This window comes from Anas acuta, chromosome 2 (assembly GCF_963932015.1).
Source record: "Anas acuta chromosome 2, bAnaAcu1.1, whole genome shotgun sequence".
NCBI lineage: Eukaryota > Metazoa > Chordata > Aves > Anseriformes > Anatidae > Anas > Anas acuta.
Window position 1 is genome coordinate 139,943,235 of NC_088980.1, and position 18,065 is coordinate 139,961,299.

At 39.4% G+C, this 18,065-nt stretch overlaps 1 protein-coding gene across 1 annotated transcript in view; it reads left to right on the forward strand.

Moving 5' to 3' along the window:
- The first annotated feature begins 241 nt into the window (after positions 1–241).
- The window catches only part of EMC2 (ER membrane protein complex subunit 2), a 48,641-nt gene continuing 30,817 nt past the window's right edge, over positions 242–18,065 (forward strand). The window contains exons 1-5 of the mRNA XM_068672509.1: positions 242–394; positions 5,173–5,286; positions 8,457–8,521; positions 12,050–12,135; positions 14,386–14,443. Of these exons, the coding sequence (XP_068528610.1) occupies positions 307–394; positions 5,173–5,286; positions 8,457–8,521; positions 12,050–12,135; positions 14,386–14,443 (411 nt within the window). The 5' untranslated portion in view covers positions 242–306. The remainder of the gene's footprint in view (positions 395–5,172; positions 5,287–8,456; positions 8,522–12,049; positions 12,136–14,385; positions 14,444–18,065) is intronic.

The window sequence follows — 18,065 nt, forward strand, 5'->3', positions numbered from 1 at the left end:
GAGACACAGCACCTCTGCTAAACACAGGGGGACACACGGCCCTGGGGAGCACACAGCCAAATGGCGGAGGGGAAGAAAAAAAAAAACCACCAAAACCACAAGAGGCCAAGCGCCAGCTTTTTATTTACTCTCTGCCCAGAACGGCTCTTTGGGGGATCGCCCTACAGCTTCCTCCCGACCCTTGGTGCTAGGCTCGGGCAGGCAGCAACCCCTCAGCGCCGTCCCTCAGGCGGGGTCCCGCCGGCGGCCGCCCCCTCGCCCCGCCCGGCCTCGCCCCGCCGCGGGCGGCCGCCGCCATCGCCGCCAATGAGGGCCGGGGCCGTCACGGCGCCGCGTCATGGGGCGGCCGCCAAGATGGCGAAGGTCTCGGAGATGTACGACGTGACCTGGGAAGGTACCGCCGCGGACCGGGAGCCGGGGGCGGGCGGCTCGGGAGGCCGGGGCGGCTCTGGCAGGGGGCCTGGCGGCCGGAGGAGGATCTCGGCAGCCCGCGGGGGGCCGGCTTGGAGCACGGCAGCACCCGGGGGGGAGCCGCGAAGGGCCGGGGTGTCCCCGCGGGACGTGCTGGCCCCGGTGGCCGGGGACGCCTCAGGGGGTCGCGGGTCCCCCCTGTGTCCCGCTCCCCTGGGGGCATCGCTGCTGCTACCCCCTTGTGCTCCTGTGAGAAAATAAACAGCAACTGAACCGGGTCAGCAGTTGGTGTCAGCTGGCTTTTTTTGTTTTTTGAGCTCTAACCAAGTTTAATTACTCGCTCAGGTCTGTGTTTAAGCTCTGCTGGCCCAGGGCGGTGCAGAGCCCAGCAGGATACCGGCCGGGCTGTTGGTGGTGCCACCAGAGGCACAGGTCGCTGGATCCAGGCCCTGCTGGCTGCTGCCACCATCTCGTCCCAAGATACGTTTCTCACCGCTCATGTTATTCAGAAATTATATAAACACCAGTTAAACTTTATGTCCCTACTACATTTTAAGCTATGCTTCATGGCCATTATCAGTTCGGTAAGAGCAGTTCAGGAAAAATTAATTTTCTTCCTGGTAGTCAAGCTACACATGGGCTTCTGATGGTGCTTTTTCCAAAGCGCCTCCACAAGGAGCTGCAGCTCTGAACCACTGCAGCATCAGCTCAGGTTGTTCTTGCAAGGTTCTTGGTGGATGTGGCCACTGTTGGCCAGAAACTGATTTTTTTTCTCATTTGCTCTTCCCTTGTATGTGCGGGTGGAAAGCCCGGGGTTCAGTTTGAAAGGAAAGGCTTCTCTGTTTCTTCCATTGCCCCAAACACATTGGGATAAAGTATGTCAATACCTGATCAATTTGCTGTTGTACATATGGTCGACCCTTTTTCTTTTAGTCAAAGCCTCAAAAGTGATAAATTAGTTTAGGTCAAGGTTTAGGATAAAAAAGCAAGTATCTTCCAATCTAAGAAAACCACTATTGGCTTGAATGCCTGAAAATTACCTCATATTTTGCTAGATCTTGAAGGCAAACATCAAGGTTTTGAAAAGCCTGCTTCACAGATTTTTATAGCTCTGATATCCATTTGATCATAATGATTTTTTATAGCAGTAGTTACTATGGTTTACCTTAAATTTTGAGTGGCTCATCTCATAAGCAGCACATGTTCAAATGCAAGTCCCTATAGCACTGGACCCCATTAGTCTCCCATCAGGAACAAGTTAATCCTTCTATACAGTTTTGTCCATAAAGGAATAACCTTTATAGATAGTCCAATGAGTTGCAAATATTCTATGGTAGAGAAATTAACGTGTTGTTAGGGAGAAGCAGTGTGATCTTTGTTGTTGTTGTTGATGTTTGTTTATTGTACAAATAATTGAGTAATTGGGGGAAAAAGTTAACAACAATGCTCAGCATAGATTGTTGGTTGGTTTGGTTTTGTAGAGTGGGGAAAGAGGAGGAACACTGCATGGGATATATTTTAGCAGATGTCAGTAGCCAGCACCTTTTTCTAAAAGACTACAAAGCAAAACAGAACGGAATTTGAAATGTTTAGTTTTCAGGTCAAATTGCATTAATCTCAGAAAATATTTTGTCTGGTATAGAAAAGGAATGCTTAAGGATGAAAAAGAGGGCTTCCTTTCCAGTGTGCATGGTGGTTTGTTTGTAGCTAACTTTCTCTTTGATGCTCACTTGCATTACCTTGATGTCCTTAGGCTAGTTAGCACTTTGGAAAAAGATGGCTTGCCAATGCTTTTATGTGTCTTGTGAGAAGGTAATAACAGTTGTGAAGCTCAACTGAAATAGAGACTCGTGGGGAGGCCGCTGCATGGGAAGGAAAGTTGTGTGGAGTATTACTAGCTTTATTGTTAGGCTTTCCCAAAAGTTGCTCTGAAAACAGCTCGTGAAAATAACTTTTTCCGTTTTTCCTTTGCCTGAATATAAACTGTTTCAAATATAAAATCAGATGTTTATATTTTTTCCCCTCATTTCTGAAGTGTCAGTGATTGGGAAGAGAAGTAGGATGTTTTGCGGACCAGTAATGTGCACTGGCTGTACACATGTTCTCTGTAATTAGCCTTGCCTTGTTTTGGCTGAGAGTATTGCAGAAGCAAGGTGGCTTTAATGTAAAAGTCACAGAATGGTTGAGGTAGTCAGGGACCTCTGAAGATCATCTAGTCCAAATTTGAGCATCTTGACCTTGAAGACCTGTGTTGGTACAAGGGTCTACCTCTGTTTCAGAAGCACATGTTTGAAAAATTGTGGTGTTTTTTTCCTCTTTCTTACTTGATTTTGCATCTCTTAACAAGCGAACAGATTCTTGCAACAGGCAGCACAAAGACTCTTCTCAGAGAAGATGTCTTTTCTCTCTACTCCCTGTGTTTTTCAACGGATCCCCAGTACAAAGAGGCTTTTAATTCATGGGATGATCCAGTAGCATTGTGACGTAGTCCCTAAGAAAGAACCTGAACAGAACAGTTGATTTTGCAACCAGGTTTATGGTTGATATTTATCTGAAAAGCGTCCTTCATGTCTTAAGTCCTTTCTAAACAGGGTAGTTTTTAATTACATGTTGCTCAAAGATGAAACAGGGATTAAGGGGATAGGGAAGAAGAATGAATGTGAGGTATATACTGAGGACTTGAAACCTATGGTCCAACTAAACAATCAAAGTATGAATCCTTATAGAAGGAGTACTTAGTATCTGGTTGCTCTGGCCAAATTAACTGACACCTTAACAGAAAGAAAAATAAAATATGGATTATTTCCTTTGGCCTCCCGTGGACTGCATGCACGTTTTTAGGGAACATCAGATTTCATGGCAAGTGTGTGTGTTCCTTTGAACTTAAAATGTTTTGGGACGTATAGGCAGAGAACCTAAACCAGGTTCATTAGTTGCTCAAGACCATCCTGCATACACAACTGAGGAGTAATGTAATTAAAACTAGACATTTCTTAATCCCAGGGTGCTATTGTCCAACCTTATATTACATAACCTTTGTACATTCGCCTGTAAGACTTCAGTTATTAGTGGCTGACTCTTTTGATAGCTTTCATAGTAAAAAATTGACAACACTGTAAAAAGCCCCGGTAAGTTTTATTACAGTTTTTAGCATTTTCTTCTACCTTTTATTTAGAATTCAGTGCTTCTAAAACTAATGAGCTTTTTGATGGATTCACATGAATGAGAACATCGAGTTTTACTTTGTTTTTTTCAGTCGTCATCTGACACGCTGTACTCTGTTTTTTTCCACTGCGGTAAATTCAGTAACTGGTTGATGAATGGTAGATGTACGTTCTATTAGTACATAATTTAGACACTGTTCCATTTGGAATTGGACTGCAAGGGAGGCATTGATAATTTCCCAGTACATGTGTAGTTAGGAATCAGATGGCTTATTTGCTTTTATGCGTCTGGCTTGTAAAGTTTTGTGACTGTTCATGTTCTCTCACATTCTTGCTGTCTAACTTTGAATTTCCAGGGACCATCGTGTGTCTAGAGCCATTTAACTTTGCTCATGCGTATGAAATGTAACCCTGTGGTGGTTTTGGTCAAGTTTCAAAACGCAAAATGTAGCACAATAACAGTGTTATGAGTGATCCGAGATGACTTCAGGTGGAGGGAAGAAAAGTCAGTGCTGAATTTTTAGCTGTCAGTTACATTAACTGTGTTTTTTGAAGTGCAAGAAAAGCTGACAGTGTTTAGATCTGTCGTTGTGTTTGTTTTTCCAGCTGTTGTAAAGTTAAATAAAATACTGGCAGTGGTTTTCATGGCACCTTTGTAGGAGTAAAACCACTACTTAATAGTAAAAACTGTTTTCCTTGAGTACCACCAAAATGTGTTCTTTTGTATGGGACACGTGCATGTATAGAAGTGTAAGTATGTGCACAAAGTCATTCTTAGCAATTTTCTAATCCACAGGATGCATAAAACCTAGGCTGGGTGATGCTGGGTACATGACCTTGAGTATGCCCGCAGACTCGGAGATCCAGTTCCTAGTTAATGTACTCTTGGAACTGGAAGCAAACAAAAATCCTAAAGCTAAAGGAAACTGCCTTTATCTTATCTAGATGAGCAATGAGAGTTTTCACCTCTGAGCACTTCCCTGCCGTAGAAACACTTTGTTTCCACGTCTGTCTGTCTTGCAGCTCCCATTGGTATGAGCGTGCAGATTCTTTGGAATAGAATTTTATAACATTTTTCCTACACTGATAAAAACGAGCAATGAGTGAGTTCTCATTGTTTTTCTAATACTTTCTCTCTTCAAGTGAAAGTGTATTCATATGGAGCAGAAATGCAATTTTGGTTATGGTGTGTAAATGTAAGTGTAATACTACTTGGAAGAAAACTCCTGAAGCTTGTGTTTCCTAACACTGGGTAACGTCCATTAAATTGTATTATTTTTTGGGTAACCAGGTGTCAGTTTTGAGTGTGTGCTGTTTTTTGTTTTGTTTTGTTTTAATGGCATATTAACTAAATAGCATGCAAACTTAGAAGTTGAAATAATTATTTATATGACAGCATAAGCAAGGTTCGAGGTACAATTCCAGAGGTCTACCTGTTCTCTAGTAGTTTTCTTCTATTGATGGAAGTCACATTTTCAGATCTGTTGCTTTCTAAATCATTCTTCGTATGCATATTTTCAAGAAATAAATTTCAAATTCCATTACTAACTGGAAATCGCAATATTTTAGTCTGATTTCTTTTCCTCTTTACCCTCAGATATGCGTGATAAAATGAGGAAATGGAGGGAAGAAAACTACCGAAACAGTGAACAGATAGTGGATGTTGGAGAAGAGTTAATTAATGAATATGCCTCTAAGCTTGGAGATGACAGTAAGGAAACATTTTTTACAGCATTCATTGCTTTTAGATTTTATGCATTTGTCTAATTTTGTTTTTCTCCTTTCAGACTCTGTGTTATACCTCTGTGTTGCCTTTGTGTATCTGCTGGTGTTGCTAAAATATATATTAACTTTTTATTATATCAGGCTGCCAAAATTCCCAGATTTGGTTTCCCAAATATGGGGTGCAGTGAAAACAGATGGAAAAGTTACCTGCTAGAACACTTAGGTTGCTGTACTATGAGTTAGACCATTATGTGAAGTTGTTAGTCTTTCATGTAGCTGTCATTTGACTGATTTTCTGTTCTTCAACAGCACAGCAAACGTCTAAAAGGATAATTTTATAATAGAGAAAGCTGTTCCTTAATCAAATCATACATGCTGCAGAAATTAATATTAAGGCCATTTTTATTATATCATTATATTTGCGATATTACAGATGAAGATTAGCTCTACATCTCCACTATCCATGCAGTTATTATTTTTACATTATTTTAACTGCCTTATACTAACTTCATAGACAGGAGGAGACAGAAACTTGGCATGTGATGTTTCGTACTGCAAAAGAATTGTTTGGAAACATGTCACAACTGTATAATAGCACTCTGTACTGTAAGCATAATAGAAAACAAAGTATAACAAAGTGTCACACAGGCAGGTTTTTATTTTAATGCTCATTCTTTTTTCTTCATTTTCTCTTCTTTAAAGTTTAGATAATTTTATATAGACTTCATTTTAATACATTTTTATTTTAGTTCTTGATTTTTTCTTAATTGCTGTTGTGTAGAACCTAGTGGATTTTGCAGCCACAATAATGCAATGTATTTACTATTATAAGCTATAGTATTCTAATAACTTTGTTGAGCTTTAGTAAGTTAACTTTAAATTTGAATAGCTAACTGCATCCAGTGTTTCAGAATTCACACAGTTACTTCAGGAAAACATTTTGCTTCATTAATGTATCAGGTGAGGCATTTTTTGGTGCTGGCTTTGTGGTTCTACAAGTAGACCTTGATGTCAGTACTTTACTCTGGTTCTGCCTTGCAGAGCCTCTGGGCAATAATTCTGTTGTGAAGCTCACTCACTTCTCAGAAACTTAGTCACCAGTGTTATACTTTTTCAGGTATAAACGTGTGGATAATCTACCCAAAGAATCAATCATGTATTCATGTGTTACATGTATCATGTAAAAGACTTCATAGCAGTGAAGCATGAAGTGCGTTTGGAGGTTCGGTACCTGAAGACAATGTTCTGTGCTTGTCTTACACTGTAACTGATGAATGCACTTGCTGGTAGGCTGCAGGATGGGCTTAATACAGTGACCTGCAAAAGAATTGTTATCATGTCCCTCTACTATAGAAAAAAAAAAAACACTTTGATTTTACTTTCTCATTACAATGTTGTTAATAATCTATGAGAATTGTAGTTTATTGAGCCATTATTGAAGATCTTGGTATTCCTCTAAGATCGTGGCATTCCTCTCAGATCTTAACAGTATCCTTCTGAAACACTGTCCTAAGTAACACAAGCAAAGTCAGAACTTGTCATTCCTTTCTTGTTAGTGTCAAATACAACCTTTTCATGATGTACGTATCTTATTGCTTCATAAACCTGACATTCAGAATTCGTTAGATTAAGTAGCTGCATTTTCTAAGTTTCTTAGCAAATGGATAAAACTATTTAAAATTTATGTATGTAATTGGGTTCCCTCTTTTTAAAAGTACTGTCAGAATGGCAACTTTGTGCAGTTTAAAAAACAAAACAGCAGCAGCAATGAGACCTATAGCTCACATAGAATTCTTTATTGGATAGCTATGAAAGGTGAATGAGTTGTATATGATGGATGTCTTGTTGCTTAATATATTTTCAAAAAAAAACCAACTGGATATCACAGTGTTTAATTCCAGAATGTGTACAGAAGGCAAAATAGTGAATGCAGTGGGATAGATTTATTTGGATATCCGTGTAACTTGGGTCCCCAGGCAGAAAGCATCCAATATAATTGGAAAAAAAAATGAGGATTTTATCATTACTGAAGTTTTAAAAATAAAAATAGCTAACTGAATTTTGAGCCTAAAGGGTGAGGGTATAATTATCCACTTCGTAATTTTCATGAAAACTAGGGATTCACGTGGACACTCAGTAGACCAAATTTATAGAATCAGATTTCAAAGTAGAAGAGTAAGACCCTTGGCTTTGTGTTATTTTTTATTAAGCTTAAGTAAGAAAGTTTTAATACAAGTTAGAAAAACACATACCTACCACTGAAATGGTTATTTCAGGCTCTTGCTACAAATGTTCTTTTGTGAAATATCTGACATTGACATGTATTAGGGATAGAACATCAAAGTAGAGGTTTGTTCTAGTGAGGAGAGCTGTTCAAAAGCTGTAAAATTGATTTTTATTTTATTTCTTTAACCTAACACACAATTTAAATGCTGTATGTATGTTATCTGTATTTTATATGTATGTATTTTTACGTTCATGAAAAGGTTATGTAATATGGTAAAAAGAGAATATATGCCCTACAGATTATTCCAATGGGGAAGAAAGGTTACAGACAACTTAATGCAGTCAGTATTTGCAGCATTACATGTTTCCTTCTGCCATAGCATGAGTTTCTGTCACTTGTGTAGCTGTATTGTTAAGTTCTGTACATTCAAGAACGCGGTAGACCTAGAACAGAATTACTGTAATCTGTCATTGATTTAGAGACATTGTTCAACTCCAAAAGAAGATGACGGTATTTATAGGACTTCTGGCAGTGAAACAGTTAAGGAAAATTTGTTTTCATTCTAGCCCAAATGGCTGTTCTCCAGGTCTGATCAGAGAGCATGTCCTAATGGGGATCTGTTTAAAAGATTGCAGCTATAATGTTAGGAATAGCAGAGGATTAGAGCTTTTTGCCTTTCAAGATGTCAAAAGGTACTTTATGTTACTGAAAGCAATAAAACTGCTTTAATGTGTTTTTAATTAATTCCAGCAGTTTCTTTAAATGTCCCTGTTTCAGTAGTGATCCACAGGAGTAGTAGGGGAAAGATGAACAGACAGAATTCATTAACCTTGTTTACACTGTAGGTGTTTCCCATAATCTTAAAAAACAAAAACAAATAGCAAAACACAACAACAATTATCTAAATTTCATGTCTCTTTTATGTCCAGTTTGGATAATATATGAACAGGTGATGATTGCTGCCCTGGACTGCAGTCGAGATGATTTGGCAATGGTAAGTTTTCATGTTGACTTTTCTCTCAAACCTTTGGTTTTCTTCCTGGGTATTTCTTCCAGATAGCTTTTTGGACAGTTATAGGATATTCTGAAGTTCATAGCTTAGACTTATAGAATATCAAGGAAAAGACTGCTGGGAAGAAACCACCTCCACCCACCTTCTCTCATGTGTGACTTTTGTTTAGACAGATCGTGTCTCTTCCAACAGCCCTGAAAATATTTACAGCTATTCTGGTATGGGCTAAATGTCAAGAATAATACTGAAGTTGCCATATTGCACAGAGTGTGTTTGTTTATTAAAAACCTCTCCGATTATATTGTTTCTTGAATGTTTTGAGGTAAAATGCCCTGTCACACACATCATATTATATGTCGTGCTGGCTATTCTTGCTGACAAAGTCACTGCCTTATTGGAGCAATCCCAGCAGATGGCCACCAAGATGAATAAGGAGCTGGACTTCATAATGTATACAGAAAAGCCGAGAGATGTATATTCAAGTCCTTAGAAGGTGAAGAGGAGATCTTATTGTGATCTTCAAATCTCTGCATATATAATATGTAGTGGGAAGTTATAAAGAAAGTAGAGACAGACTTGTAGAGGTGTATCAGCAGACAGCTGTGATAGACATATGCAGCAACAGAGGAAATTCCGATTTCTAGCATTAGGAAAAACCTTGTAACAATGAGGATGGTGAACACTTCAGGACACGTGGCACAGAGAAGCAGTATTTTTTCCTTCTTTGGAGATGCTCAGAAACATTGTGATGTGGCCTGAACCACCTTCTGTCTCTGTTATGAGTGGGGATTTAGCACAGGTGACCTCCAAAGGCCCTTTCTAATTCAAATTATAAAGTGGTTTTAATATAAATATTGGTAATGGGTATTTGGTTTTAGTATTTTTGTATGCAAATTTATTTGAATTATACAAGTAGCAATTCAGATAAAATGAGCTTGTTTAGAAATCTTAACTAATGAAATTTGATGCCACCACCACCCCTAAAAAAAACAAATACCGTGACTTTAGCCGCTCCTCTAAAGGCAGGAACTGAAAAAGGCAAAAAACTGCTTTGCAGTTGAATTTTTATAATATTTTCACACGTCCTTCACAAACGACTGAAAAAAAAATCATGGGCATGTCTTGTGCCTTGAAAGCCAACAACCTTGAGCTCATTCAAGTAAAAAGAAAGATCCTTTCAAAAGTTCGGGTCCTTCATGGGAATTACTCTTCTAGTGCCTTATTCTCCCTCAGACAGCAAGACACCACATAAAGTCTTTGAGCTTCATGTGGTGTCATTTGGGTGAAATTTAATGGCCTGTGATATACAAGGGGTCAGACTAGAGGATGTAACTGGGAGAAGGGCAGTTTGAAAGTAGGCAGAACTAGACAAGTTTATCTCATCTTTCATATGTGTATGGTAAAATGGAGTACACTGGAAAACACAGCACAACTCACTGAACTTGTTGTGAACCCACTGAACTTCCCTTTCTTTTGTGTCCCAAAAGAAAACATTTGTAGTATATAACTGTCTGTTTAAACAAAAACAAACAGACTTACTGTTTAAATAAATGTATTTCTGTGTTCTGATTTATATCTAAAACAGTTTTGGTCTTTATTTCCAGGGTCTTTTTAGGAAGACTTTCATGAAATTGTTGAGGCAGACAGTGTTGAAAGATCGGTTTTGAAACACTGTTTGTTTTTACTCAGCCTGGAAGGGATTTTGAATTTCAGTTTCTATGCCCTCTAAGGTATATTGCTCAAGATCATGGAGTGCAGCATTTTATATGCAGCTCAGAAAGGAGGTTAAAAGCTTAGAGGGAAACTGAGATACTTCTTTTCTTTGATTGATTTATAATAAGTAGTTAATTCAATCAAGCCAACATCATATGTGGCTTTCTGCTACAGCTGTAGCCCCACCGTAGACAAGCAGCTTTGAAACTTCTGTTTTTTAGAAAAGCTTTGGACAGCTGTGATGCATTTTGCTTAGGGGAATGGGTCTCATCTGCTCCAAATGAGGAGGCTGAGATGGATTGCATAAAATCATTTATCTGGCCTTTGTTTTGTTTTGTTTTCTTTTTATTATTGTTGTCTTCTTTGTCATGCATGTGATGACAATGTATAATGCATGCAGCTACTGCAATTACCTGCTTCTTTTTCAAGCATGTGCTTTAGGGAAACTACTTACTGCTGGCAGACACCTGCACTAGCCATGTTTTACATGCTGAAGTTCAGGTTTATATTTCTTTACTTTTGAAATTTATTCGGATAGAGGGCTTTTTTGTTTTGCTTTCAAAAGTATTGCAGCAAGTTTTTTGAGATTGTCTCACAGCTTTTCATGTCACATTATTGCTTCTGATGTCTTTCTTAATCTACATGAGTTTATTCTGGCCTTGTGGCTGCTGTATTTAGTTGGATAGTGATCCTGTTGTCAGTTCTAATATGAACAGTTCTAATTTCACAGTACTCCTGCGCTCCACTGCTACCTCATCAGCGTTTCTTACGCTGTTGATGTCTTTCTTCTAGATGCTAGTTTATCTGCTGATTGTGGGGCACAATCTGCTAATTTTTACCAATTTGCTTGACTGTCTGTGTTTTTTCCTTTAACCAGTGGATGTGATGATGGAACAGATTATGTGGATAGGCCTTAGCCAGAACCTTAGATCTCAGGAACAGGTTGATAAGCTCAGTTGCATAAATTAAATGCTTTGAAAAGAAGGTTTGTGTGTAAGCTTTTTATGTAATTCAAACCACTGGTCTTTTGAAGAGCTTGGGGTCTATTCTGTCTTTTACCAAAGAGTAATGAGTCACCTACAAACTTTGCACTGCTATCTAGCCACATTTCTATTATGGTTATAGTCAGTTTGCTCTGGGGAAGTTGTGACTCAGTCCCTCTACCAAACATCCTTTTTTTTTTTTTTTTTTTCCTCCCCTAATCAAGAAGAGTCTGCTTGTGATTAATTTTATCTAGCCCAGGTGTCTCATTGATTTCAGGAGTTATAAGTTATGCCTCCTCTGCCAGTGGGCTCAGTCCAACCCAGTGACAAACATTTTCTTTGGATTTCAAAGTTTTATTTAAAAAATAAACACAGAACATAGTATTAGCATAGTTTGTTCCGTTATGAGGTATTCTTTTATTAAAGAATTATCACATGAGCTCTTACCATTTATCTTTTTTCTTTTTCAATTTCTTGTGGTATTATGAAGCAACTAAGTAGACTGCAGTGTTTAATAGTATCAGAACAGTTTTAGAAGATGAGTTTAATTTTCTGGGCAAATAACTATTTCCATGGAGTCTTGATGATTTAACAAACTATATGGAAAATATTTTTTAGAATTAGCCTTCTTACAGACAAAGTTTCGTTTACTGAACTTCTCTTTATCAATAATTTTTATTACATATTTCAAAAATTGGTATTTGCTTTTAATCATTGTAGGCTGTTGAATTCATCAGTCAAGGACTTTTTTCCTTTCCTGCTTCAGTATAGATAACTATGTTCACAATAGTATTTTTGATTTTTCTTTGTACAGTTTTGTCTTCAGGAACTAAGGAGGCAGTTTCCTGGGAGCCACAGAGTTAAGCGATTAACTGGAATGAGATTTGAAGCTATGGAAAGGTAAAACCTAGATTAAAAAAATATAATTTCTGTATGGAAAGGTGCATGCTATTTCTTAAAAAGGAATTCAGGCATCGTAAGCACATGGCAAAGCAATACTGACCATTTTCTTTAAAGAAAATAATGGTGTGCATGATCATATTATGTTTAGACATTTTTATTGCATTTTTGCCTGTACTATACAATGTTACATTTTTGCAATCTTTCATCAGATTTCATAGATTAAAAAGATGTATTACTTGACAGTTTAAGCTATTATACACTTAAACACTAGGCATTTTTTGGCAAGGCCTGTGAGGTATACATTTCATCTTACAGGTTTGGAGCAGCATGTGAAAATGAGTGACAGCTCTTTTATTTATTTATTTATTTGTTTGTTTATTTATTTATTTTTGCTTTGTTGTACTCCCAATTAATGCAAAATAGAGGTCTTGTTGTTTATTTGTTTTGAGTGTGAATAAATCCTGTAGAATTTAATAAGAATTAAATCTATAGACTTAATTAGAATTAGAAGCAATTCAAAAAAACCTCCACCAAACCTGGAATAGAATGGCAGAAACTTAAAGTTAGAGTGACCTTTTTGAAATATCTTATAGAATGGTTATAACATGCAAAATTTAATAGGAATTACTAAAATAATGAACAGCTGAGAAGTTAGTTTTCTGGGATGAATGACCTCAAGGCTTGAGGTTGACCACTTTTGTCTGCCTTTCGCCTTTGATTATTTCCTTAATACCAACATGTTCTCAGGCACTTGTTTTGGGTTTTGCAGAGTGCTGCTAAAAGTACGCGCAGGAGTTTTAGCTTCCTGTGCCTTTGAACTCCAGCAAATCTATTCCATGTCACATTCTGCATACAGAATTAATGAGATTTTGAGCTTTTGGCCCATCTTGGTAAGAGAGAATCGGAATTTAAAAGTAAACTCCTAAATGCTTTATTATAGTTTATTTATTTAGCAGATGTTACTTGCAAAATGAACTTCGAAAATGTAATTTGATATGAGCCACTAGTGAAGGTCCATTGCTTGGAACAAAAAGAGAGGATAACTGGGCTCCGCTGCCATAGGAACAGTCATAGTGCAACTAAATGTTCCACATTTCATACTCTACACATCTTCCTGAAGAATGTCCATTAAAACTTAGCTTTCTTTCTGCCTACAAGGGGGATGGCTGGACCAGATGATCTTGGAGGTCTTTACAAACTTATGTTTGAAACATTCTGTTTCTATGAATACAGTGAGAGATTGGCAGCACATTTTCCCCCATTCCCAAAACCTCTCCAAAAGTGCAAAAGATCATAATTCTGTTCAGGCTTATGTGACTATGTTGAAGGTGCTACTGTGTGGCGAGTATGTCTTTGTAAGAGATGGTAACTACAAAACATCGACTGTTGTTTCAGCTGTGAAGTGGGATTGAGCTGCAGTTTTCCAAAAATGCCTGTAAAAATTCTTGACAGAATGTTGCTGTCAGTTTAGATGGTTGAGACTGGACTATCAGGGCAAAGGTATTAAGAGAAGTCAAGGTTTCATCTCCATGGGTTTTCTCTAGAACTCAGAGGAGAAAGAGGGGCTTTAGCTCTAGGTTGTCTTGTACAGGAAACCATTTTTAGGTATTCTGAGCTGTGCCTGGGACTGCAAGGGAAGCGTAGGGAGGCCTAGACAGCAGTGACCTTGCGCTGTATAGGAGGAGTGCACTTAATTCTGAGTGACTCCAGGTGTTGTTAAGGTCCTGCCTTCCTCAGCAGAAAGAAGAGAAAGTGAGGAATGTCCTTCTAGCCATTGATCAAGAGAATACCGTTCTGTACGGGGCTAGCTAAACAAGCAAATTAAAGCTTAGATTTTTAAAATCATAACAGAAAAGACTTGTATGAAGTTTTAAATTATAATAATGAGATGAAAAGTCATTATTTTGGATGGCCTTTGAAGTTTTGGGGTTTCTACTTCTTACAAAAGGACAGGTAATAGTTGTGATGTAGTGATTGGACCTATTGGGTACAGAAGAAGAGAACAGAAAAGAGAGTAAGACAGCTTTGGTGTAGAGCCTATAAGCTGTTGGTGAAACAGTATTCCATGAATGAATTGCCATTTATTTTGTTTTTAACTCGGTGATATAAAATAATGCAGTTCATATTCAGCACTCACTTAAGAGAAATTCTGCATGATTATAGTTTGCATAAATATAGGATAGTCAGAAAGTCAAAGAGTTCTGTTCTGTCTTAACAGAAATAAATGTGAATGATTTCTTTGAACAGGTATGATGATGCTATACAGTTATATGATCGAATTTTACAAGAAGATTCAACTAATACAGTAAGTTCAAAAGATTTGAATTGCAGTGGTTTGTTTGATAACATTTTGATGGTCTCGCTGTGGAGATTAGTTTGCCTGTATTTGTTTCCTTTAGTTTCCTAGTGTAATAACCTGGTATGTTATGTTTGTTAGAACAAATGAGATTCTCTTCAAGAAGAGAAGGTATGATTTAATCTTTTCTTTAACACTGAATTTTGAAGACATAGGATTATAACTGTTAACCTTTCCAGAAAGCTTAATAGGACTTATATTAGGCCTTTCAGCTTTTCCATTTTCCCTGAATATTTAGTATTTAAAGAATCAATATAGTCTACCATGTTTCCTCTGTCTTCCTAAAGCTTAATCTTACTTGAAGATTAAGTATGAATGCACTCAGGTAGTGCTTGAATACTAGAATTACTTTGATTTATTATTTGGAATGCCTCATTAGCTTTTGAAACAAAATGCCATAAAGCTGGCCAGATGTATAAGGCAAAATCTGAGACAGACTATATTTTTTTTAAGGATTTTTTCAGTATTGGTTGTGTAAGCCACCTTGAGTTATTACATGCCAAAATGAAAGTCTAACTTGTAGCTGTGTATTTAAACGACTTATTTTTTTGTTTGTTTGTTTGTTTGTTTTGGTTTTCCCAGCAAGGATAAAATTAGAAATATGAAGAAAATACAGAGTTTCATAATTTTTATGTCACATGGTGCAATGTCAGTTAACAACTATTACTATTCATTGTCCATGTGAGGTATATGTTTGTCTGTGTTACATGGTTTTGAGGAACTGGACCTATGTTTGATAGACTTCTATGTAAATATAATAATATAATGCTTTGTCAGTCTCATCTAAACCTTCACTGGTGCTTTTTGCACCTCAGCCTGTCTGCACTTGGTTTACTTGATGTGGTCGTCCAGATGGGCATTGCTCCTTTGAAGAAATCATTAAGACATGGCAATTTGTGGGAATCTAGGCTAGAGTGTGCTCTCACATGGAGCACTGATGCAGGGCAGAAAGCTGAAACAATCATTCTCCATGCTTGTAAGTGAAGGGAGGGAAGAAGCTTTGGAAAAGATTGTATAATCATTTAAGTTGCTACTTCATGGAACTCGAATATAAGGCACTTAAAACACTGTGAGAACAAGGAGTGTTGTGGTCTTACACCCAATACTCTAGTGTTGATATATAAAATACTTCCCTGACATATCTGAGTTCTCCTTTCAGATGACTTTTGAGGGAGGATTTTGGAACAAATGTTTTATCTGATATTATATGCCTATAATTTCCAGGCTAGCTTATGGCAGGTTTATAAACGCTTGTATTTTTGCTTTCCCTTTAGAGAGTTCTGCAAATGTTTGATAAATCCAGATGACTGGTGCAGGTTTTAGGGAATATGTATTTTGGCAAGGTGCTGGTCACTACCTCTGCTCTTAGAGGAGATGGCAGATTTCCTAAATGCAGCTAGCTAAAATGATGTCTGACAGGCTGTTCTGGGTTGTGTGAAAGGGTCATTCATCTCCTCGGGTTCCTGTAAATCGCTGGAGTTCTGGATCAGGGTAAAGTTTTCAAAGTTGACGAAAGTACCTTAAAGCTGCTGACTTCTTAATTTTAAAAGTGATTTAGGTAGGGGCTTACACTGTTGAAAACTATAACTATCTTTGCAATGTCTGTCTTCCTTGAAAGAATATAAAACTATTTATTGAGGAAAAATTAAAAAGGTTAACTTTAGCTATTTCTGATTGCAACCTCATTGAAATGTTATCTATGAGGAGTAAAATTTGGAAGTGACTTACTGAACTGAGAAGATTGTCAGGGATAGTAATGGGTAAATGTTTTGACCTTCATCATATAAATGATTACGTTCAAAACAAGTGCTTTTTTCCTCCATGCTTTGTCTTAGGAAAGAAACAGTGAAGCCTGAGTTATTTTTACTTCTCCAGAATCCATATCAGGAAGGGGAATTTCCTCAAGCAACTCCATCACAACAGATGATGATTTTCCATTAAATGTTCTTGCCCAGGCTGCAACCAGACCTCATTGCTTGTGCCCTTATTGACTAGGGTTGCCCTCAAAGATTAATTGAAACCCGAAAAGATTTACCCCACTTCTTCCCCTCTTTTGCAACGGAGGGCTCTGTCTGGGCAGCAGGAGGGAGATGTGATTTATGAAACCACGGCAGTTTTATTTTCAAGTTTATGTTGTTTGTTCTCTTCAATGCCTGGGGGTCACACTTTCCATCAGGATGTCTCTGAAGTGCCCCGATGGCCCCACAAGGACAGTGCTTTGTGCCTGAGAGCACAGGTACCAAGCATGAGCCAGGCAAGCTGGTGCTCTATACAGACAGGCACCGCAGGAGCTTGCAGCGACACAAGGACTGAGCTGCAAGGAAGGGAGCGTGCTCCTCTGACAGCAGCAGTCCCACCAGACGGTGGGACAAAAAGAAATTCAGTCTAAGCACTGTAGAGCCCTGTCAGAGTGTTTTGTGGTCAAAGAAGGAACAAATTGCTGAAAGAGGGAGCAAACTGGTTTCCAGACCCACTCCTGCAGACTCTGGTCTCAGATTAGGACACTTAATCTCCTTTGAAATTCTCTTGGTGCCAGCACCTGAAGAAGCGGAGGCTGGTACACTCGCTCCTTCTGCAAAAGGCAGAGCCCCCCGAGGTTTCCCCAAGAAGGACAGAAAAAAGCAGCCGATGAGGTTGTGAATCAGAAGCTTTATTTGATCAAGGTTTTAGAGACGTGGGGTGGGGTGGCACAGAGGTGTGCAGAGGTCTCTTCGTCCACAGCTGCGGGGCCCGTTGGTGTGCTTGTAGGACCATGGCCGGGTAGGGATGGGATCCTTGCGTGCTTCCTGCTCCTTTGGTGGCCGTGGTTGTAGAACGCTGCTCCAGCCTTCGGGTCAGTGGCCGCAGAGGGAGAGGACAGTGGCAGACATTGGTGTGCTCGGGGCTCTGTGATGGGGTGAGAAAGGAAAATGATCAAAAAGAGCAGCCCCAGCCTGTTGCCAGGGTCAGCCCCTGTGTCCCTGGGAGAGGCTCTGTGAGCCTGACAGCAAGGCCGTCCATCCCAGGTCTCCCTCATGGCCAGGAGTCAGCTGTGTTGGGCCAGGCCCATCACCTTCCCGCAGGCAGTGAGACTGGTGGGGAAAGGGCTGGGGCAATCTTATCTGTCCTGAAGAGCGGGGCGAGTTCTCCATCGGAGTGCTGGAAGAGAGAGTCCAGGGGTGTGCCATGGCTTCATTCCCTCACTGTCAGCGTGTCCAGCTGTAATAGAGGAGGTGACAAACAGAGCAGCCACACCCCGCCAGCTCTGGAAGCCATCCCTTCCTCCCTGTGCGAGGCTCTCCCAGCCTCACAACAGTGCCGTTCATCTCACGTCTCTGTGACAGCCAGGAGATGTCGATCATAGCCCAACCACGTCATCGTCTGGCATGCTGTGAGACTGTGGTGGGGTGTGGGTTGGGGGTTGCTTATCTGTCCTGTAGAGCGTTGGCAGCTCTCCCTTCCAGCTGAGCTCTCGAGCTGTGTTTCTAGCTGAAAGAGAAGCACCAAAGGGAGCAGCATCCCCTGTGACCACGGGCAGCCCCTGCCTCTATGCCCAAGAGTCTCTAGCATCTCACCAAGGCTGGCCGTGTCC